This window comes from Lampetra fluviatilis, chromosome 63 (genome assembly GCF_964198595.1).
Source record: "Lampetra fluviatilis chromosome 63, kcLamFluv1.1, whole genome shotgun sequence".
Lineage (NCBI taxonomy): Eukaryota > Metazoa > Chordata > Hyperoartia > Petromyzontiformes > Petromyzontidae > Lampetra > Lampetra fluviatilis.
Window position 1 is genome coordinate 6,833,482 of NC_136337.1, and position 23,510 is coordinate 6,856,991.

The 23,510-nt window shown below is 50.8% G+C and overlaps 1 protein-coding gene across 4 annotated transcripts; it reads left to right on the forward strand.

The window, feature by feature from the left end:
- The first annotated feature begins 1,005 nt into the window (after nucleotides 1–1,005).
- LOC144951571 (uncharacterized) lies at nucleotides 1,006–22,667 on the forward strand. 4 transcript variants are annotated; one of them, XM_078881839.1, is made up of 9 exons: nucleotides 1,006–1,149; nucleotides 1,682–1,823; nucleotides 4,775–4,911; nucleotides 8,921–12,724; nucleotides 13,788–13,843; nucleotides 14,378–14,920; nucleotides 16,201–16,362; nucleotides 16,862–16,906; nucleotides 19,865–22,667. In XM_078881839.1, exons 2-9 carry the CDS (start codon nucleotides 1,777–1,779, stop codon nucleotides 19,877–19,879), a joined length of 4,809 nt encoding a protein of 1,602 aa, XP_078737965.1. In that variant the 5' UTR covers nucleotides 1,006–1,149; nucleotides 1,682–1,776; the 3' UTR covers nucleotides 19,880–22,667. The 4 variants fall into 4 exon arrangements, with proteins under 4 accessions (XP_078737965.1, XP_078737966.1, XP_078737967.1 ...); XM_078881840.1 differs by lacking the exon at nucleotides 1,006–1,149 and having other exon boundaries at nucleotides 1,541–1,823; nucleotides 16,210–16,362; XM_078881837.1 differs by lacking the exon at nucleotides 1,006–1,149 and having other exon boundaries at nucleotides 1,542–1,823.
- Nucleotides 22,668–23,510: the final 843 nt, after the last annotated feature.

Genomic DNA, 23,510 nt, shown 5'->3' on the forward strand with positions numbered 1-23,510 from the left:
GAGAAAAATCCACGCGAACACGGGGAGAGAGAAGCACAAACTCCAAATAATACAGCAGCAGGCGTCAGGGTCAGGATCGAACCCACGACCTCCTGTACACCAGGCGAGGTAGTCAACATCTAGCCACCGTGATGATGATGAGAGAGAGAGACACGCAAACTCCAAATATACAGCAGCAGGCGTCAGGGTCGGGATGGAACCCATGACCTCCTGTACACCAGGCGAGGTAGTCAACATCTCCTAGCCACCGTGATGATGATGAGAGAGAGACGCAAACTCCAAATATACAGCAGGCGTCAGGGTCGGGATAGAAACCCACGACCTGTACACCAGGCGAGGTAGTTAACATCTCCTGGCCACCGTGATGATGATGAGAGAGAGATACACAAACTCCAAATACACAGCAGCAGGCGTCAGGGTCTGGATCGAACCCACGACCTCCTGCACACCAGGCGAGGTAGTTAACATCTCCTAGCCACCGTGATGATGATGAGAGAGACGCAAACCCCAAATATACAGCAGCAGGCGTCAGGGTCTGGATCGAACCCACGAACCTCCTGCATACCAGGCGAGGTAGTCAACATCTAGTTACCGTGATGATCATGATGAGAGAGATACGCAAACCCCAAATATACAGCAACAGGGGTCAGGGTCAGGATCGAACCCACGACCTCCTGTGATCGACCAGAAACAAATACCACGTGGCCTTAAAACATATAACAGCTGATGTTTCGGACAATGGGCCTGTTCCAGAGCACACACACAACATATATATTTGGTCCATTGCCCGAAACGTTGCCAATGGTATATATAGTTTTCCTTTTAAAGCCACACATTGTGTTTTGGGTTATGTTGTGATGTGATTACGCACCACTGCCAAAGCAGCGGCAGCATTCACCAAATAATCTGAAGGCGTTGAACAACAACAACAGGACTCAGGTCGTGGTCCACGACCATACGCTCACTCCAACGCAGCAATTCAATGGCAGCAATCGAACAAAGGTCCTCCGTGTAGCCTGTAACAGACTGTCGGGGCAAGTGCCGCTCTATGAAGGCCGGCACGAGTGGCGCACGAGGGGGTGGGTGGCCAGCACCACGCCCGGCCGCCTTTGTCTCTCCTGTGGCGATGTTTACTACACACCGCACCAGGTACGCTACCGCTCCACACACAGTTACACAGACAATACACACACAGATACAACAACAACAACCCTATTCGCCACTAAGTGGCGGTGACGTCCCCACGACGTTTGTGCCAGGCTATGTGCACCTTGAGGCCACGTGAAGTGTCGAACGCCCGCTGGCAGGAGGTCACGGGGCAGACCCAGCAGGTGCCACGGGTCGACTGACCGAGATGACTGGCTGATGCACCACCTGTGCCCCTTACTGTACCAACACACAAATACACACAGATACACACACAGACAAGAGATATACACACAACATATACACAAAACACACAGACACAACACACACAAAAAAGAAAATCCCAACTTCTGCCACTAGCGCGACCCTCCCCCTTCTCCCCTCCCTCCCCCTCAGTAATCGCCTCTGTCTGCGCATTGCATAATTGAGCCCAAGTCTCCTGCCTCAGGCCGGACCCTCAACAACAATGCAGGACGATTGCTAAAACGCGACGATTTGTACACAACGACGCACGCACGCTCGCACCGTTGTACAGAGACCGCGGTGTTAAAGCTTAAAAAGTCGAAGTCGTCGTGAGGAGGCGGGCGCGAGTCGCCGCTTCTTCTCAACCCGCGCGGCTCGGAGGTGAAGATGGCGGACGCCGCCATTCAGCCGACCCACGGCACCAGCGCGCGCAGGTAACTTTGAGGAGGAATTCTTTCGCCGTGGCGGTCTCCGCTCGTCTTGGCGGCGTCGAGAGAAACCCGGGCAGGCGACGTCTTGACTCGAATTGCCGAATCGACGGAATTGTTTTTTTTTGCAAGAGTCTGGCGTGGTGGGTGCGTAGGTAGGCCTCGAAGAAGCGCCCTTCTTGGCTAGTTTGTTGCCGAGGCGCGTGTCTCTTAAGCCCGTTGGGGCGGCGCAGGCGACACCGCAGGCTTGCAGGCCCATGTGCTCTATTATAAACCGTATCCGTTTGTATAAATGAACACGGATAATTAAACATACAAATGTTGACGAGGTCATTAGCTTCGTTGCTGAGAGCCACAAATGTATATTTGTTCGCTGTGTAATGTGTTTATTTTGTCGTTTCTCGTGATCGACAACCCGCCATTGCAATGTTAAGTGCGTACAAGACGGGCGGCTTTTGAGGCCTGTCCCGTGGGCTTTTAAATTAACCTCTTAAATTATTATTTTTTAAAGGCAGTAGCTTAGCTTTTTATGCCCCCCGCCAGCGTTAATTAATATCTGTGAAGTTGTCATTTGATGTGCCGTTATTTACTGTAAACTTGTAAATATCGCACGATTGTTTTAAGATTGCGATCGCGAGTATTGTACGGTATTTTAATTTATGATAGATTTTGTAAGCGTGGTAGTTAACGTTACTTTGTTTTCGTAGTTTAATTGCTGACCTCGTGCTTTTTTTGCGCCTTGTGAAAGGTCCGAAAGGTTTTGTTTCTAGCGAATTCTGAAATACTCGCGACTGATGGCTTGTTAGTGCAGTCACGTGCGTAGAGATGGCTTTTAAAAGAGGGATGTGATAATGAATTGGTTAGTTTAACACGACCAATATCATCCATAATAGAGGTTTTTTGGGTTAGATCTCGTAAATATATAAATGTGTTGTTAAAACCCGTCACCACCCGACACAGCCAACGAGTAAGAGTTGTCACGTAAACAACATTGCCAATTCGTCACTAGTGCAGCACACAAATCTGACTGTCGCCTGATGAAGCTGGTTGTAATTACTGGCGAAACGTCGTACTCAGATTGTAAATGTTGTGGCTTGGCTCTCCAACACACCGGTTAGTGCTGTACTAGTGACGAATTGGCCACGTGCTGTTTACGTGACAGCCCTTACTAGTTGGCTGTCGGGTTTTAACGACACATCACCATCTAACCCAAAAAAAACTATGTATGAATTGGTTATTTGCAAGACTAGCTTGTTACGGCCGCGAGGCATTTTTTTAACTTTAGGTTCTATAGATTCGTCCCAATGTTTGGTCTGCAGATTCACCGCAGTATACACATTTACTCCATTTTCGACACTGCAGATTCTACATATTAACTCCACTGCAGATTCTACATATTAACTCCGCTGCATAGTCACAATGTATGTATGTTGAAGTGCATTTCCACCGTATGTCGCCAACCGTGCTAATGGGAGGTGCGATTCTACACTGCTGTAGATTCTAGAAATTCACATCTCTTATTTTCGCTGATTGACCATTGTTTACCCCCTCATCAATTTATAGAATTAAGGGCCGGGGTAAATGAATGCATCTCTACTTAAAATTATATTTTATTAGGTTTCATATAGAAAATGTAACGTAACAATAACGCTTTTAATGTTTGTATCGCTTGTTGTGTTGGAGTACTCAAATTGTAAACGTTGCTGGTTTACTCTCCAACACACTGGTGTGTTTGAGTAGTAACTAATTGGCACTTTGTTCACGTGACAAACCTTTCTGATTGGCTGTGTCGGGTGGCGGTGGGTTAACGACACATTTATATTTTTGCGATCTTACCCAAAAACCGTTATTGTGAATAATATTGGTAAGTGGATTTCATATACACAGTGACTGCTGCTGGTCTAGCTTCTGCAAGTTGCATGCTACCACATACGCATTTAAAAAAATCCTTATCCTCCAATGTTATCGTGGTTGTTTTATCTGCGCAATGGCCTGAGATGGAAAACCCATTCGGAACTCTCGCAGAGCAGTGACTGACTCCTGCGTGTTAGAGAAAGGCCCGCAGATTTGGATATCACAGAGCTACCTCTGAGATCCCTTTGAGTGACTCCTGTTTCACTCGATAAGGGGCAGCACTTCTTTGTCACCCACTGTCACAGTTGGCAGTTCCACAATTTAGGCAACTTCCTGTCAAAATATTCCTCCATAATACTTGTGGGTGTTATTCTGAAGGTCGTCTATAGTTTTAGTATGACTTGTTTATGGAGTAAGTGTTTGGTTTGACACTTAAAAAACTAAATACACTTTTACTCTACCAGCGTGGATGAACAAAAAAAAACAATGACTGCGCCCCGCAACCACTTGACGTCTTACATTTAATTTGGTTTAATGACGGCTCTGAGAATTCTACATTTTGGTTTTACTGATGTGCTAAAATAAAAAAAATATATACACAACAGAGGTTACTTGTAGACATCTGAGGTAGTTCTGTGATATGGGTCCTTTTTAATGAATTGTTAGGGTTGAAGATAAAAATGAATTCATCTCATGAATATGACGCCTATCGTGTAATCTGGTTAAAATATAAGTAAAAACTAAAAATGTACACAATAAACAGGAAAAAAAATAAAGGTAACACTACCTTTTTTTTTTACTTTTATTAATTTAAATTTTTACCTACGTGACTTTACCGAAAAAACCTAAGAATATAACACTACCTATGAAGTGATAACATATTTTATCCACCTTGGAGGAATGATGGTGATGGGCCAAGTCTACACGCGACCAGGAGTCAGACTCGTTGTATTCCCGCTTCAAGTCTGGCGCTGTAGCCACAACCATGGCCAACAAAGTTTAATCTCGACCGCTCCTTGTTCTGTTCAAACTGACCATAACTCTCGTTGTGTGTGTGTGTGCGCTTGTGTGCATGTTCCCCAAATATTTGTTCCCCCTGACAGCTCCAGGGAAGGCGAGGATGTTAACGGCGACACGGAGGCTGCAGGGGAGAGTGGCGGTGGTGGTGGTGGTGGTAGCAGCGGCAAAGTTTCAGCTGCCACAACTGCTGTGCCGGCAACAGAGGTGTCGGTAGCCGCAGGTGAGCGTGGAATCTCACCTTGGGCATGGGCATGGGGCAGGCATTGTCGGTTTACTAACGCAGAGGTCGCTAGTGCTTGCCGCGTCCAAAGTAAAACTCCTGTTGCCCTCCTGCCCGGCGTTATGACTCTTTCTGTTCCGTACAATTTTGTATTCGCCCCCACCCCCCTCAGTGAAGGTGAGAGAAAAGGGTCTGTTTTTTTACTGAGAACAAAAGGAAATACAATTTGTTCCGCTCAAAGACGATTGATCATAACAAAGTTCTGGTTGGGTGTAAAACAGAACCCCCAGGTTTGTTCCACTGTTCCGCTTAATTGCGTGGACACAAATGCGTTGGCCTCAGTTTTGGCTCGTAGTCGACCAAAACTTGAGATAAAATGATTTTATTTAATCTGCGATGGCGGCCAAACACACTTACAACGCATACCTGTTCAGCTGAACAATGTCGCCAGCTTTTGAAACGAGCGAATCTTGGCTGTGGTTAATTGTCCGTTGACGGAACATTGGCAGTTATTTCACGGCACTTCATGGGAATTGCCCTCTTCCAGTATTTTAAACAGGGGCGGTTGCGACAGGAGTTATATTACGACGACGGTTTTGCTGTAAAGCTGACACAAGAGAAAAGCATCGACAAAACAAATTAGAAAAATGGCGATCGGTGCACAGTGCGACGTTTTGACCAACGCCCTCACCCTCCCCCCCACCCCTACAGAGTTCAAGTGGTACATTCCGCCAGCGAGCTCACCGTTGTGCAGTTCTGCAGAAAAATAGCCTGGCGGGGAATTGATGTCCGGAAAAAAGCGTTGCGCAGTCCGGCCAGGCTCCGTCAGTTGGTTCTGTCTGAGTCGGGTCCTGGTAATGACGCTTATTGTGATTCCTCCCCGCGAATCGCGAGCGGGCGGGCGAACGGCGGAGGGGGGGTTCTGTGTGTGCGTGCGAGCGTGTGTGCGTGCGAGCGTGTGCGAGCGCGTGCGAGCGTGTGTGTGTGCGAGTGTGTGCACGCGTGACGCCTTCCTCCCTTTGCTTGTGTGGTCGTCGTTTGCCTGTGTGGTTTTACCCGTTGCTTCGCTTCGTTTTTGTGCATCGAGTTGAATGGCGGTGTAGTGGCCACTTGTTTCGTTCGCCCCTCTGCCGAAGCAATTATAACTCGTAATGTTCTACTTTCGTTTGACCGCCATTGGCTAAACGATTATGCAAATGGTTGTCACTTGTGCAATCGTTAATAACATTTCAGACATGATTATTGGGTGAAATTTACTTACCATAATTCTTATTATATCCCGGGATGACTTGATAACCTAAATTAATTGAACGAGTTTAGGTTGCACGGCATTTAAAGTTGTAAATTTTTAATACTCAAAAAATATATATTTCTTAAGTGACGGAGGCACATTTGTTTACAAGCAATATATGCAAATTACTTGTAACATTTTTTTTTTCTTCCAATTTTCCCAACCCTCTTTATTCTTTAATTAAAATTGTTATCTTTAGAAATTGCAATGTAAAGTTACTGATGCTGTTCGGGGGGGTTCTTAACCGGTATGCGATGACTTAAGATGGCTTCCTAATGATGATGATGACACTGCAAGTTCCGTCAGTACGCGCACTCACACACACCACACATCCCCCTCCCCCACCACCCTCACCATATTGGAGTACGTGCGTGCGTGCGTCCGTGCGTGGGTCAAGGCGCGCAGGCAAACCAGGCTTCATCCCCAGCGCTGTGACGGAGGCCTGTGAGGGGGCTGCGATGACAGCCACTGGCATCCGGAGGCCGCTCTGAGCCGGCTGTTGGGGGGGTGTGTTTGGGGGGGGAAGGGTGTTGGGGCAAGGTTGTGTGGTAGGAATTGCCTGTTGGGGGTGGTGGGGGGTGGGTGGGGGTGCTGTGGGCTAGGGGTAGTAGAGTTGGGATTTGGTGTGGTGAGCGGTGTGGGGTCAAAGCTACATTTTACGTTTGTCATATTGACGATCCTAATGAGATGGGAAGTTAAAGATGAGTGATCGCTACGTTGTTCGATTGCCGTGGTGCGTTTGTTTTGATTAATGGGCCTCGGATAAGACGGTGAGAATAGCCAATGCAATTGTTGTGATTATTTGGGTGTGCCCCTTTCCGGGAAGAGGTAATGCTCCTGCTGCTGCTGCTCTCAAAAAGTAAAGAAAAAGCAAAAGTCTCTCTGCTCAAACGTGCATGGAGCGGCGCTTATCTCCACTGATGGCACGCGCCAGTGATAAACATTCCACATCACTATGATGGGGACCAGCCTCTCCATAGAATGCCTGCTTATGGCATCTTTACAAAGTGCTTTGCTTTTCATCAATTGCGGAGGAATTAATGATTAGCTTTGGTCGACCTCTTACCATGATTTGACTTTGCGACCTTCCGATTGTAAGTTGAGGGTTCTGACCACGACCGCGGTTAAGGCAGGCCGTGTGCAATGAGACAAGCTCGTCGGCCAGTCCAGTTTCTCCCAGTGCCTAACCTCCTCTCATCTGCAACTTGTTTTTGCATGCGATGGGTGTTGTGCTGCTTCCTATAGACGCTTTCTGTCCACCAGCGCCTATTGTCGCTTTCACATTTCATGAGCCCTGGGTCCCAATTTTTAACGGCCCGTGAACCATGCACTGGTCTTTGCCGACGACTTCACCGAGGTCTGTGCCGATGGAATCCTCGAGCAGAAAACCGCGAGTCCCAAAATCCATGGAGACAACAGTGGTGGTGACCGGAGAGTGGGTGAGGCATCGGCGTCTGAGGTTACGTCTGCCGTTAAGTGAACACGACCACAGCAAGTTACATTCAGAACTCCTGACGTCATTTAGTCTCGAAGCTTTCCTCCCGACCCTGCATGGAGCCCAGTCGCTTTTTTTTTTGTGCGTTGATTTTTGGGCACCACGGTGGCTAGGATATGTTAACGCCCTCGCCTGATATGCAGGATGTCCTGGTTTTGATCCCAACCCTGAAGCCTGTTGTCTACTTGGAGTTTGCATGTCTCTTCGTGGTCATGTGGATTTTTCTCTGGGTGCTCTGGTTTTCCCCCCCTACATTTAAAATTTGGCTGCTATAAATTTCCACATGATAAGCCACGTCGTTGAGCTGTCATTTGTGGCCTGATCACGTCTGAAAAAGAGCTAAATAGTTCCGTGGGTCTTACCTGGTAAAATAAAAATAGTTTCTAGTTTTGTTACTGTTCGTCCATTTTGTTATAATCCGCACCCGTAAGGAGGGTTGTTTTAGAGAACCTAGCACCGCTTGGGTTGCTGTGAAAGGGCTGCAGTGAGTAATGTAACGGGTGCTCTGTGAATGACATCAAGCCGGTCCACTGGGGGAGGTTTGCGATTGGTCGAGTGGTGCTGTGGTCAGAGCACTCGAATAGTCACCGGAAGGTCGTCGCTTAAAGTTTCGTTTGGGTTTTTTTTTTTTACTCGGCTCGTCGTCGTCATCATGGCTGCAATTCATCCGAGAACAATAACGTTGGTAGCGCCGCTTTTTAATGGTATCCTAAGGAGAGACTGGTGCCTGCCATGGATTTTGCTGCCACTCGCTTGGAGCCAAGATCCAACCTCATTGCCGGTTTGAGCAGGGAGACATTGACCCTTAAGAGATGCAGGACGGCCTCTGACTAAGGCCATTTTGCAATAGTTTATTCCATCGAATGTGAAGGTTTTCGTTCAGCAGTGGATTGGCAAAGGGCCGTACGAACGTTATGTCACCGAGCGAAATGCCGCAACGCTAAGGCCAGCACGGGGGGGGGGGCGGTTCGGCGTCTGACGCACACGCAGAGGCCGTTTTATAGATGCCGTAATTGACAGATCGGGCAAACGGCACTTTCTGTAGTGAGATGGGCAGAATTGGGTGGCGCCACGATTAAATCCGGCACGAGCTAGGGCTAAAGCGCTAGCGGTTTGGAGCGCGCGCTGCGCCGCACTCACTGACAGCCACCCTCGTCCCCCGGCCCTGCCCCGCCCCCCCCCCCTCCTCGCCTCCCCCCCCCCCCCCGGCCCCGACTCCGCAGGCAAAGGCTCCGCGGAGAAGCGCAAAGCGGAGAGCGCCGCCGACTCCTCCTCCTCCTCGGCGGAGGAGGAGACCGAGGAGGAGCCGCGCAGCCGCAAGAAGAAGAAGAGCCGCAAGAAGAAGCACCGGCGCAAGGGCAGCAGCCGCTCCAAGAAGTCCAAGAGCAAGGCCGACTCGGACAAGGAGGACCGCGGCGGCGGACGCAGCCGGCGCAGGAAGGCGAGCGGGGAGGCCACGGAGATACCGGAGCCTACGACGAAAGATTCACTGGCCGGCGGTGGTGACGGTGGGTGCTTGCAGGCGGTGGCGGCCGACGCGAAAGGCGGCGGCGGCGGGACCCGGGACGGCGCGGAAGGAGGAGCAAAGGAGGCCCGGGTGCGGTCGAGCGCCGTCGCCGACAGCGGAGGTGAGGAGGTGAGAGCCGGACAGGAGGTGACGGAGAGCGCCGGCCGTGCGTCGTCGGAGGTGGAGGCGGCGAAAGGCAAGGTGGCGGGGAGCAAGGAGGAGATGGGAGGAGCGTCTCTGGGCGGTGCAGGCGCTGCGGCTTCGTCGGACCCGAGCGGCAAGGGAGTCCCGGAGAAGGAGCGCGAGGTGGATCCGTCGGAGGTGCGACGTGTGGAGAACGGCGGGAGGAAGAACGGAGGCGGCGTCGGTGGCGCCGAGTCTACGGGAAAGTTGGGCGAGGCAAGTAGAGGGAGCCCGAAACGAGTCGCGGAGGAAAAAAGTAAGAGCGGCTCGGAGAACGATGAGTCGGACGCAGACACCAAGAAGGGAAAGAACGTCAAGAACGCAGGTTCATCTTCAGAGCTGGACTCGGACTTTGAAATAACAGACGACAGTGAAAATCCGGCCGTGTCGATGCTTTCGGTGATTGCGCGGCATATCAATTCCACAGGGCAGCCAGGTGGGCGGCCGTCGACGGCCAAGGAGGGCGGCGCGAGGGGGCGTCCGCAGGCCGGCTCGCGATCCGGCTCCGACGAGCGCAAGTCGAGGGAGCGGAGCGCGACCCCCGAGGTCCCCGCCAGGAGGCGGCCGACCCCCTCGCGCTCCCGCTCGCGACAGAAGTCTCCTTCTCCGTCGCGGGAGCGCCGGCGGAGAGGCTCCAGCCCCGTGGCCCCGCGCCGCCGCACGCGCTCCCGTTCGAGGGAGCGGCAGGCCAAGGGCTCGGGGCGGGACCGGCAGAGGAGGGACTCGCGGTCGGCGTCGAGGAACCGCAAGCCGCGCAGCCGCTCGCGGTCGGCCCAGCGGCCTCGCGACATCCGCGCCAAGTCTCGCTCCGCGTCTCGCGACCGGCTCCGCAGGGGACGGGGGGGCCGCTCCGCGTCCCGCGAGCGGAACCGGCGCGAGCGGAACCGTTCGCGCTCCCCGTCGCCGCCGCCGCCGAGGAATCGCGGCCTGCGGGCGAGGTCGCGCACGCCGTCCACCGGGAGGCGGGCGAGGGGGGCGAGGGCGGCGACGCCGCTGCTGCCGCCTTCTCGCGACCGTGGCAGGAGGCAGACGTCGCGCGATCGAGGCCGGAGAGGGAAGTCCAGGTCGGTGTCGCGGGATCGAATGCGGAGGCAGAAGTCGAGGACTTTGTCGCGAGATCGCAACAGGAGAGCGAAATCGAGGTCGGTGTCGAGAGATCGCATCCGAAGGCAGAAGTCAAGATCATTGTCTCGGGATCGCAACAGGAGAGTGAAATCGAGGTCTGCGTCGCGCGATCGCAACAGGAGGGCGAAATCCAAGACGCCGTCTCGCGACTTCAATCGTAAACACAGGTCGAGGTCTGTATCTCGGGATCGCAGCAAGAGGGTTAAATCCAGGTCACCATCTCGCGATCGCAGCAAGAGGGTTAAATCCAGGTCGCCATCTCGCGATCGCAACCGTAAGCACAGGTCGAGATCGGCGTCGCGCGACCGCACAAAGAGAGCGGTGAAATCGAGGTCGGCATCGCGCGATCGCGGTCGTAAGCACAAGTCGAGATCGGCATCGCGCGATCGCGCCAAGCGAGTGCCGAAGTCCAGATCGGCGTCGCGCGATCGCAAGCAGAAGGCGAGAAGCGGGTCTGCGTCGCCGGGCCGCGGCGGGAGGTCCCGCTCCGCCTCGCCGGACGGTGGCAAGAAGGCATCCACGGAGGAGAGGGGCGCCGAGGCGGAGGCTCGCTCTCGTTCTCGCTCGCCCGGCAAGGAGTGCCTCAAAGTGGAGGGATTTAAGATTGAACGCGCCGATGAGGGAGCAGTTGAAGTGGTGGGGAAGATGGTAAAGGCGGAAGCGGAGGAAGCTGGTGTGGAACGGCCGAGTGTAGGGGAAGCTGTGGCGAATGATGTGGCAAATGATGTGGCGATAAAGGTGGAACCCGGTGACGGCTCGGCAAATGATGGCGGAGGAAATGCGGGAAAAGCGGAGGATGTGAAGCTTCAGATTTCCGTCGGAAACGACGATGTGAAGAAGCCACTTGCCGGAGAAAAAGATGACACCTTGGACCCACACAAGGCAGTGGGAGGCGCGTCAAATGATGCCACCGTAAAAGAAGAAAATTCCTTTTCGAAAGATGAAGCACCTAAAGATACTTCGCCGATTAAAACCACAGAAGCCGTATCTGTCTGCAAAGAACCAAAAGATTCTTCCGATACCGAGGAGTCAAAATTGTCTGACCTCGCCACGGCGTCGACGGACGATCGTCTTCCGGGAGAGGCTGCCGATACGAGCAAGGAAGCCGAGAAACGCAAGAGGGACTCCGGCTCCGGCAGCTGCTCGCCCAAGCGGCGTCAGGAGTCGCCGAGCCCGCGCGGCGCGGCCGTGCAGAGGAAGCGTTCGCGCTCCGACTCGAGGCACAGGACGCCGGCGGACTCCGCCCGTGCCGGCGATCGGAGCGACGCCACGAAGGGCCGCTCTCGTTCCCGCGACCGCAAGAGGAGGGAGTCGGCTGAAAAGAAGCGCAGGAGCCGCTCGCGCTCTCGGGATCGCAAGGATGCGGCTGCCGCTCGGCCGCGGGACGCGAGGCGGAGGTCGCGCTCCCGGGAGGCCAAGAGGAGGTCGGCGTCTCGAACGCGAGATGCCAAGAGGAGGTCTGCATCCCGATCCCGGGAGACCAAGCGCAAATCCCGCTCCCGATCCCGGGATGCCAAGAGGGTATCGGCGTCCCGTTCTCGTGACGTGAAGAAGAAATCCCGATCCAGATCCCGGGAAACCAAGAGGAAATCTCGATCCCGATCGAGGGAGGTGAAGAAGCGGTCGGCATCCCGGTCGCGCGACGCCAAGCGGAGGTCTGCGTCCCGGTCGCGCGACGCCAAGCGGAGGTCTGCGTCCCGGTCGCGGGACGCCAAGCGGAGGTCTGTGTCCCGGTCGCGGGACGCCAAGCGCAAGTCGCGATCGCGGTCCCGGGGACTCCGCCGGAGGTCTCGCTCGCGCTCGAGGGGGCCGATCGCACGCCGGCGCCTGGGCCGCTCCCGCTCCCCCCGCGAAGGGACGCGACGCGCCGCGCGCTCGCGCTCCCGCGGGGCAAAGCGAGCGTCGCACGACGACGCTGCTGGAGGCAAAAGGCGGCACTCGCGTGACAAGTCCGACAAAGAGGCGGGCGACGGCAAGGCGACGGAGGCGGCCGCCGCCACCGACGCCGGCGGTGCCGCTGGCGCCGGCGGCGACGCCGAGAAGAAGGCGGCGGGAGAGGAGAAGGCGCAGGAGGGGCGCCGCAAGTCGCGGTCGAGGTCGCGGGGCCCGGCGCGGCGCGGGTTTCGGGTGAGCCCCTTCAGGATGCGACGGCGGAGGTCGCCGATGAGGAGGAGGGAGCCCAGCCTGTCGCCGCTGCGCCTCTCCGAGGAGGGTGAGTTGGGGTGCGGGGGGGGCTTCCCTGGTGTTGTGCCGTTTTGTTTCATCGTCCAAACGACGCGGGTTCGTGCGGCAGTTGTAAATCTGCGTCTTGCTTCCTTGAAACCGGCGCTTGTCGGCCAGGAAGATGACATTATTACGCGGGACAACATCTCGTGTGACTTGCAATGCTTCGTCACCACCGATTAATTGGACGTATGTATGTCCAACTTCTTTCGCACAGTACGTTAGCCAGCCACGCCAATCTAAAACCAATGCTTGTTGGAAAGAGTTACAGGTTCCACGCACGCATATGCATCATGCTTTAGTCATTTTTTTCTCATAAGGAGGACAGCTTGGGATACTTCAAAGAACCTAATTGTTGTCTTAGGTTGTGGAACTTACACCACTGGCTCTGCGCAGGGCTGTGAACAGGACATGAGAACCCAATGCATCAATGCTCATGAGAGCAGGAAATCGCCTTCTTTGACTCTTTACTGTTGTACAGTATCCCCACGTTATTCACGAACTCGCTGTCCGCGATTTTAGCGGTCCGCGAATCTCGTCTGGGTGGTGACGCACGCAGGTGGTAACTCCCATCTCGCGCCAAGAAGGGCCTGGGTAAAATGTTCTACTCGGGCAGCTTTCTGTATTGGTTTCCCTCCAGATATGCTGGATTCCTCCTCGCAGCTGAAGCATAAGCATACTTTGTAACTGGTCTTCTTGGTTCTTTCGGTAAAGTCACGTAGAATTATTTTATTATGTGTTATTTTTATTATTTTATTATTTCCCTTCTACGTGACTTTACCGAAAGAACCAAGAAGATGAATGCCTGCAGTCACGAAAGCTTGAAATCGAAATTGTAACTGGTGTTGGTACAAACATCGCAATGCCGAAAAATTACCAGCAAATTACTAATTTGGGATCGCGCGTGGCAACTTTGGCTCGTTACTTCGCAAACTTGGCCGGACCGTCCTGTAAAAGAGTTGTGACTTTGTGGTGGTTTCCTGGGTAAACGAAGAGTAATAATAATACCATGAAGTTAAAGTCGTCGTGTGTTTGTGTGTGGGTGTCTGCAGACAAAGCTCAGCTGTTGGAGATTGCTCGGGCCAATTCGACGGTGGTGAACCCTAAGGTGAGGATGAGCAAAGCCACGTCGCCGCTATCGCCCCAGCGGTGCCGCAGCGGTGAGAGTTGCGGGTGGGAAAGTCGTCGGGGCCAGGAACGGTGGGAAAGAGGAGTGACACTTGGAGGCGCGTTGGCCCCGGTGCCGTGTTACGTTTATGTGCGTGCAGTGGTGAGGGAAGCATGGCCTGGGCTGCAGTTATGCACTTAATTTGGCCGAATTCCCCCACCTCTTTTAAGACTTTAAAATATCGGCTTGACTGTCATGAGACAAACGGTACTCTCGTTTGAAAGAGCGAGCACGGGGGGAAATACAGCCCCCCCCCCTCTCCTATCGCTGCCTAGACCAGAGGACACTTGACGGGATCTCGGAGGTAGCTCTGTGACTTTCGCTTTCGTGGGCCGTTCTCAAACAAGACGGGGGGGTCGCCCTTCGAGAGATCCGAATGGATTCTTAATCGCGTGCCGTGGGGGGAAATTAACTCAAATAAATCTCGTGAATCTGCCCGCCCTATCCCCCCCCCACCCCCTTTCACGCTACAAGGTGAGCGTGGGCATCATGAACTCCATCGGACCGGCTGCGGCGCTCTTGCCGCTCATCATGAACCAGCCGCCGCCTCCGCCGCCACCTCAGCAGCCGTACCAGCCGTCGCCCAATTCCCCTCCCACGCCGATCCCCCTGGCGGCGCTCGCCATCCAGCTCGCCAACCAGCAGGCGCTGCCCACCGGCCACATGGGTGGTGGCGGCGGAGGAACAGGAATGGGCAACCCCTTCCCGTTCGCGGCCATGTTCGGTCACGGCGGCATGGGCGGCATGGGTGGCATGGGCGGGATGGGCGGGATGGGCAACATGGCCAGTATGGCCAACATTGCCAACATGGCCGGCATGGCCAGCATGGCCGGCATGTGCGGTATGGGCACTATGAGCAGTATGAGCAGTATGAGCAGTATGGGTGGTGGCGGCGGCGGCGGCGGCGGCGGCGGTGGCGGCAGCAACAACAACCAGCCGGACTTTGAGAAGCTACGAGCAGTGGTGGCCGGAGTGAACAAGGACCACATGATGAACACGATACAAGAGTTGACGCAGGTGAGCGTGCGTGCGTGCCTGCACGACGTGCGAGCTCTGTGGGTGTCGTGGAGAGAGTGGTGTGTTGCGTGTGTGATGTGTCGCATGCGTGATGCATCACAATAGCCTGGTCTTGGTTGGCTGATGAAAGTTGCAAGTGAGATTTTCATCAATGCTCTGAGCTGGGGTTGGCATCAATCCTCCCTCATGATGGCGAGGGGAAAGGTCGAGGTTCATGACTGTGGCTTATGCAGCTTCAATGGCTGCATTGGGTACACGGTCCGGACCTCCCCAGAGACCCTGGCTGGCAGAGGAGGAGGAGGTGTTCCGGCTCGCTGCGAGAAAACGACAGGCCCACTCACACCGTTTACAGCTCCCCACGTAGAAGAATGAGAAGGCTTACCGCAGCCTCTGCTCCAAGTTAGGGAGGACTGTGTAGTGCATGTTGGGCACGCAGATATTCAGAGGAAGCCCCCTGGTGGATGCTGTTTGTAGACGATATTGTGCTATGCGGTGAAAGCAGGGGGGTAGTGGAAGATGATTTGAAGATATGGTTACAAAATATTGAAGGGAATAGGTTGAGGATCAGTTGGACAAAGACAGAGTACATGGTGGCAAATTGCAAAGTCAATAATGCAGAAGGAGGATTGTAAATTGTTAGTGACCAGTTAATGAAGAGGAACGAGTTCAAGCTCCTGGGTGCAACAGTGTGGTTCCGATGGATCACTGGAAGGAGAGTTGAGAATAAGAACAAGGGCTGGATGGCTGAAATGGCGAGAGAGGCCTGGTGTGGTGTGTTATAAGAGGGTCCCAGTTTGGGTGAAGGGTGAGGCTGGTGCTGTTGTATGGGGCTGAGGGCTGGTGCACAAGAACGAGGGAGGACCAAGCTACGGCAGTCGCAGAGATGAGGATGTTGCGGTGGATGTTGGTTTGAACAAGGAAGGACAGGGGCGTGAGAAATGAAGTGGTAGAAATCGCAGAGAAGATGAGAGAGAAAAGGCTGTGCTGTGGTCATGTTGAGAAACACCAGGAAAAGGTCAGAAGGTGCAAGTGATGTAAGTGGAAGGAAATAGATCAAGGGGAAGGCATCAAAAGTGGTGGGGCGATGTGGTACGTTGGGACACGGTGGCCCGAGGAGCGGAAAGAGAGATGGCGCAGGACAGGGCAGCGTGGATCAGGTTGGCAAAGACAGCGCAATCCCCGACATGAATGGAATAACCGCGTGGAAGAGGAAGTGTAGTGCATGTACAGCATATGCTGCAGCTGGTGTAGTAAGCTGCGCGATGTTTTTGCCATCGCAGCGTTGCCAGATGATCGCGGACAGTCTGGACGATGACAAGCCAGTAAACGTGCCCGTGACGTCGGACGATGAGGGTGACGAGGAGACGATCCCGCAGAGTACGGAGGGCATCCATCACCCTTTCAAGATCAAGGACAAGTCTGACGAGTACACGGTCACTCACGTACGTAGGAACGAGCGTTTCTTCGCACGCGCTTGCCGCTACGACCCACACAGTCTCCCACGCTCCAACCAACCCTTTCCTCTGGCACTTTTGTTGAGCAATATCTTTGTCCACGATATTGCTCAACAAAAAAAATACGCTGCCAAGCTTAGCAGTGTTCAATAGGACGCTGTCTTTCCGACAGCCCTGTTCTTCACCCGAGGACGGCTGCTTGCGTTGTGGCCGAAACGTTGTGAGAATTTTATCTTATGTATTATTATTATTTTATTATTTCCCTTCTACGTGACTTTACCGAAAGAACCAAGAATATGAATTCATGCAGTCACGAAAGCTTTAAATCGCAAAAATTGCTCAACAACTTTGCGTTACATATTCCCGGTTGCGTCCAATAGTAGCAGGCGATATTAATATCATAGCAGGCGCGAGTGGCCGCGTGTGTGCTTGTCCAGTGGCGCGACGTTAATGGTCGCGCTTGTGCCTTGTCCATTTATTTTTGCAGTACGTCCATTACAAGAGGCCGGACAAGGACTCGTATGTACCACAGGTGAGGTCCTGCGCACACACACAGACACACACACACACAGACACACACACAGACACAAGCCCAACAACCTTGCACATCGTCAATCCACTGCTGGATTGAAGGCTTCCGCAAGCCGTCGCCATTTCCCGCATATGATTAATATATTAGACTAGCTTGTTAGCCCGTCCTTGGACGGAATCTGTAATATTAAAGATGTAGATTAACGTTTTATTGTGTGATTGATAATTTTATTAGGAAATTTAGCACAAAGAAAATTTTCTTAACTTATTTAATTCAATTAAGGACCTTGGAAGATTTGTCGGTATACAATATTATCACTTTTCAAAAGGTTTCCCTGCAGTTGGGCTATCCTTGATGAACACTTTGATCCGCTGAGGATATTTAGATCTAGACAGAGACACGTACAACTGGCCCTGGGAGAAAATTGAGATAAATACCCAAATTTTCAAAAGTCTCACTTGTTGATCGTCATCGCATACGCAGGAATTATCGTAATTTGTCGTCGTTTCAGTACGAAAGGAAGAGTGACATCGCTTGTGGCTGGGTCGAGTCTCGGGGTGAAGACGATTTCACCTTGGTTGCAAAGGCCAACAAGATCTGTAGCTGGAAATTTTAAAAAACCCGTAACTTTGGCACTGTTTTCAAATCACCTGAAACTGTTAACTGACAAATGTATCTTCACCGATGGACGCTTGATAGTGAAGAGTGAAGAAAGTAGAGTGCTGATACTGTCTGAAGTAACTTAGCAAAGAACGAAGACCAAAGAGAAGAATTAGAGTTACGAATAAATTGAGTACAATTTTATATTGTCTAAATGTAATTGCAGGGAATATTGAAAAAAATAATGTCATCAAACACTTCACTGCATATCACTGGAGCACTGTATTAATGGCAGTGAATGTTGCACAAAAGGAAGTTGTCAAACACCTCACAGCATTTGACCGCAGCACTGCATTAATGGCAGTGGTTGTCACACGCAACTAAGCCATAAAACACCTGGTGTGATGTCACAGTAGCACTATAATTATTTATTTCCTTCACTTTCTATAAAGATACGTAAAATCGAATTTGCGTGAAAAAAATATCATAGCTGCTCGACCTTCTGGGTTGGTTAAATAAAGGATTTAATTAACCCGTAAAAACAAAGTTTTTCACTATAAATCCTTTATATGCGTGCCAGCCCACATTGGTCTTTGAAACGGGCGGCTAGAGTCCTCTCGTCCTCTGGCTTGAGATGGCTGCCACCTATGGGTCAGATGATTGCCTGCCAGCATTAAGCAATTGGTAATTAAATATAAAAAACATTTCCTAAAATGTTGCAAATTTTGGAGAAAAAAAATTCACGAAAATAAATGATCACGCACAACGAGTCTGTGTGCAAAATGTCAGCTCGATTGGATCACGGGAAGTGGGTTAAAAAACGACCGAAAGATTTGCACGGTCGTAAGCGCGCAAGCAAGCAAGTGAACTTAATATAAAGGATTTAAAAATCCAGGAATATACGAATACTAATGAGGGGAGGCCTCATGGAGTGACGTCATGCGCGGGACACACAGCCATTTTTGGCTTGTTCTATTCTCTCCAAGTTGCAGTTTATTGGCAATATCATTCCAGACCCTGGGGGCATCAACAGCAAAGGCCCTTTCTTCAGTATTTGTGCGCCAATAAGGAGTGTGAAGCTGGTAAATGAGCGAGGACCTTAGGTCACATTTGTTCTTCGAAACAGTGAGGCGATCCAGCAGGTAGTCTGCTGATTTTGTTGTAAGTACATCGTGAATAAATAAGATCTGATGCACAAGCCGTCGATCATTCAGAGATGTTAAGTTTGACCCAATGTAGAGATCGCAGTGGTGGGTCCTATATGGGCAGTTCAATGCAAATCTTAAGGCCGAGTGATAAATTGGGTCAAGCTTCTTCAGTACAGTACTGGATGGCTGATTCATACACGATGTCACAGTAATCAAGTAGAGGAAGTGTGGTAGCTTTGATCAATTCCAAACGGAACATAGGGGGGAAGCAGTGCTTGTGTCGATACAGAAAAACAATTTTTAACTTTGTCTTTTTACCAATAATAATCAATGTGATCTTGAAAATTCTGTTTTGAATCAAAGATGACCCCAAGATACTTATAGATCTTGACTTGCTCTTTGATAATTATTTAAGGAATGTAATTGGGGAAAACGAACTCCTGCTTTAGTCCTGGTGAGAAGCATAGCACCTTGATTTTGGAGGTATTCAGGACTAGTTTAAGAGCAACAGGCCGATGTTGTAGTTTGTGGTAATCACTTTCCCACCTGCTCTGCCATGTTAGAATGTAGACCTCCAGTTTCAGTTTAATTTATCAGGATTTACCCTGTGAGCCATTCGGCTCTTGATTTGGGTTCAACTGCAACAAGCAATAAAATTACAAGATACACCTAAAATCAATTGTACACAAATCTGAACATCACATTCGTAGACAATAAAATCCTACAGAAAAGGCACAACCCGTCCATGCTGCGTACGGAAAGTGCAAAAAATTATATTTCTATGTTTGATCCCAATAACAATCAAAATACAATACAGATTAAAAAAGTAAGTATAAATATATACTAAAAAAAAAATCGGGCCAAACCAAGCCCCTCTAAAAAGTACTAAAACCATGCTATATAAACAACGTAACAGTTTTACCAACAAATATGATTCAAATTACATTTTATATCGAGACGTTCATGCTAATTGCATCTCACAACGCTGTATGTTGATTATATACGAGTGCCACGTCCTATTATTTATAGTGGCTGCCGAGCAAATGAAAACTGTCAGAAAATAAATTGAAAAAGCAAAGGAATGGCACTGAAAACGATAGGCAACACGCATCAAAAAAGTTATCACTGCAAATAAATTAGTCCATTAAGTCGCATCACATGCTCACCGCTTCTTAACCATTGTGTTTCTCTCCATTCTTTCACTTTTCAGATCTGCTACAAGTAAGAAGTGGACAACTGTGGAGCACATTTTTTTTTATTCCCGACAAGATACATTTAACTTTTTGTTATATTTCAGTTTTTTTTAAAACGTCTCGTGGCCCTGTACAAACCTGCTCTTTGTAATTTAGTAGCAAGATGGCTATTTCAGCCTGCCACCCAACAGTCAGGGTGGAGCACACAAATCATTGCCACTCCTGGGAGAGCGAGTCAGATGGACGCCACAAATGATATCTCGTGAAACAGACGCAAAGTTCTTGGTCACGCGGTTGCCGTGGTAAAGAAAAAAAAAAGTTAAACTCGCAAGCAAAACAGTTGCGAATCACAAATCCCATTTGGGGGGTTTAATTCTTCATCTTTGTCAAATCATCACCCCTTGGATCAATGAAGTGAGTATAGCACCACTCTGTAGAATATACACAGCAGTGCTTGTTATATCAAGAGACTGGCCCTCAAGCCCGATGAATGTGGAATTTCGACCTGTGGATCTGGGCTGGCAGTGCCCATGAGCGGTTGCCCATCGCTGCCGCTCGTTTTGAGTTCCGCGGCGGGTGGAGGGGGGGGGGAGGCACTTGGAATGTTATTTCGTCTAATCGACGGAAGCGCGTCCCCCCCTCTTGTAAGGGTTGTCCGTACCGAGCCCATCGTCCTGACTGACTTGCTTGACGGGTAGACGCAGCTTGAAACGCGCGCGTTCGCGCCGAGTTGTGTTTACAGCCCTCTCCTCCCCCTTTTTATCAATCCACTCACAGACGAATACCCACCCTCCTCCCCACGTGTCGCGTCGGTCGTGGGGCTTACCAGTCGGTCCGTCCGTACGGGGGTTGTTGGCCACCACCGAGAATCAAGTTCGGAGTCGCCGGGGTTCATAACGCCGCGGCGTTCTGCCAAACGCTGCGTCGTTCCCTCCCGCCGACTAAACACGAGTCTGGTGCCCTTTTTGCTTTGGCTACGAATCGGCGATTGGTTCGCAGCGACGTGACGGTCAAAATGCGCTCCTTGTAAATAAAAGCAAGAGAGAGGCGACAGTGGTTCACCTTTCTGGACCAAGAGTTCATTTTTGCGTTTAAAAAAAAACTAATCCCATGGCATGCGCAAACTTCCATTGCTTTAACATGGCTGGATCCCACAATTGCACTAGCACACGTGGTTGTGTGGCTCTCGTGCCGGCTCCTACAATGCACTGCAAGTCGTGCTGGGGAGTGGCGGTGCCACTGCAGATCGTGGCTTTAAAACCTTTTTTTTGTTTGCCACGAGCAAACCTCCAGCCTGGTAGCGGGGGTGGGGGGGGCGTTCAACACGTCGCCCCAGACTTGCTTTGCAAAATCGCAGCCATGTTCAGGCTTTACCTTCCTCTAAACGTTGACCGAGACGGGCACGCGCGACAATTTGATCAGTGTCCCCGGAAAGGCCTCGTAACCACCCCCACGCAGTTCCCGTTTATTTGTGAAGACAACCCACGCTCGCTAGCTTCATTAGAATGTTTACAGTCGATTTTTTTGGTAGTTTCATTGTAACGTCTCCCCCCACAGAATGGCCGCGCAATAAATTATTTTTTTCTTTTCTCCACTTAACAGAAGCCCACTCCGGCTTTATTAACTCTTGAGATCGTGTGGATTATCAGGTTTTACAGAACGCCTCTGTCAACGGTCAATGTCTCGACGATAACCGTTTGCGGCAGATTGTGTTGAGAATAGCCCGGCCGTTGAAGGGAACGTGGCATTGTTGCAGATTTACTTAATTGTTCATTTTTGTACTTGATTTAAAAGGTGAGTGCCCGAGTGGAACGGCATTTTATCATCGTTCGGCAAGTGGATGGGGGAGCTTTGAGTATCAGTGATCCCCCACCACACCTTGTTGAAGGACCCATGATCAGTCCCATTAATTTGTTCTCAAGGTTCCTCATCCGGGACCTCCGCTCAGTCTGAAATTAGCCTCTCGTTTTGGCCGTTTTACTGTTTTTAAACCTTCGATTAAACTTCACGGTTGGCAACAATTGGATATGCTTAATTGTGTGCCTCTAGTCTCTCATGTCTCTCTTGCTTAACTCTTGTCTTCATCTCTCTTGCGCTGCACATCCCTTAGGGGAATGCGTCTCGCTTGGCGCTATAAGCTCATTCAGTAAATCTGTATCTCTGGCTTGGTGAACCTTATCCCAAGAGCCTTCCAGCCTGTGTGGTGGTGCCAGTATAAGAATCATCCACCTGCAGTGTGCGAAACGATACCGGGCGTAGGTAGTGATTGGGGAATCACACGAGGATATATTATAGTGAGGTGGAGAGGTGTCGATATTAACTCCGCTACGCTTGGCGAGGCCCACTTTTAAGCGGCTCCAACGTGTCCCAGTGGATATCATCTCTTCGTGTCTGGCGATTTAAAATTTTCAAGTCCATGTCATTTTTGCTTCAACACCCGACGGCAAATCTGCCACAATCCGCCGCCACCCAACGGGGCCATAATATTAATAGTGAAACACAAAAAAAATGAAAATTCTACACAAAGAGGTAACAATACAAACTACGTATGGGGATAGTTGAATTAAAGATTCTTGATGAACTAACGGGGGGAGTGAGTGAGTTGGTGCTCATCCCATCTTGAGCGGTTGGAGGCTGTGGCAGGAGCTCGCATCTGGGTCCCACCAAACCCTTTGTTGTGCCGGTGGTGCTCTCTAATTAAACCAATCATCTGGTTCTTGAACGGAAATGATAGCAGAGCTAAGGTAATAACTCGAACGGCGTTGGAAAATGTATAGTGAGAAGTAAAATTGAAATAAAAAGTTATTTGAAAAAGAAAAACCCCCGACTGAATTTACTGCGTGAAATTTCGATTTAAAGCTTTCGTGACTGCAGGGATTCATCTTGGTTCTTTCGGTAAAGTCGCGTAGAATGGAAATAATAAAAAATAAAATAATTCTCACGACGTTTCGGCCACAACGCAAGCAGCCGTCCTCAGGTGAAGACCAGGTCTGTCGGGGAGACATCGTCTTCACCTGAGGACGGCTGCTTGCGTTGTGGCCGAAACGTGAGAATTATTTTATTATGTTTTATTTTATTATTTCCATTCTACGCGACTTTACCGAAAGAACCAAGAAGATTACTGTGTGAAGTTGTTTGGCTTTGCAGCATTGTCAGCGCATCATCGCGTGCAGGAAATATCCCAAAAATAACATTTGAAATCGCGTTGTTACCGTTATCTCCGGATTCTAAGCCGGTACAGAATGTAAGACGCACCACCCCAAACTTGTATAGAAACACGGCATGTTCACACCGGATTATAAGACGCACACCCCTCAACGTTTGCTTTCGTTTTTAATTTATCCAGGACATGAAATCGACGCACGGCACTCCATTGCCCGTCTTAGCATGGCGGGGGGCAGAGTGGGTTGCGTCAAGAACAGCAACGGTGGGAGGTGTCGGCTGCCTGGGGAGACCTACATCCAGCAGTTGATAGATCATGCGTCAAATAACCGGAATTCCATCGCTTTATTGATTATTTTAAATCACATGCTGCACCGTCGATTCTTTATGATAACGTCACTAGCAAATTGTATTTTGACAGATTAGTTTACATACGAGTTACTATAGCCACCCTATATCTGTTTTGTGCGTCTTGATTTTGTAATTGTGCTCAAAATGGTC

Excerpts from the sequence above, each read along its gene's own strand:
- LOC144951571 (XM_078881839.1), top strand. The coding sequence starts at position 1,777 with ATGGCGGACGCCGCCATTCAGCCGACCCACGGCACCAGCGCGCGCAG. Across the intron at positions 12,725-13,787 it reads GCTGCGCCTCTCCGAGGAGG|ACAAAGCTCAGCTGTTGGAG; the intron begins GTGAGTTGGGGT and ends GGGTGTCTGCAG. Across the intron at positions 13,844-14,377 it reads CGACGGTGGTGAACCCTAAG|GTGAGCGTGGGCATCATGAA; the intron begins GTGAGGATGAGC and ends TCACGCTACAAG.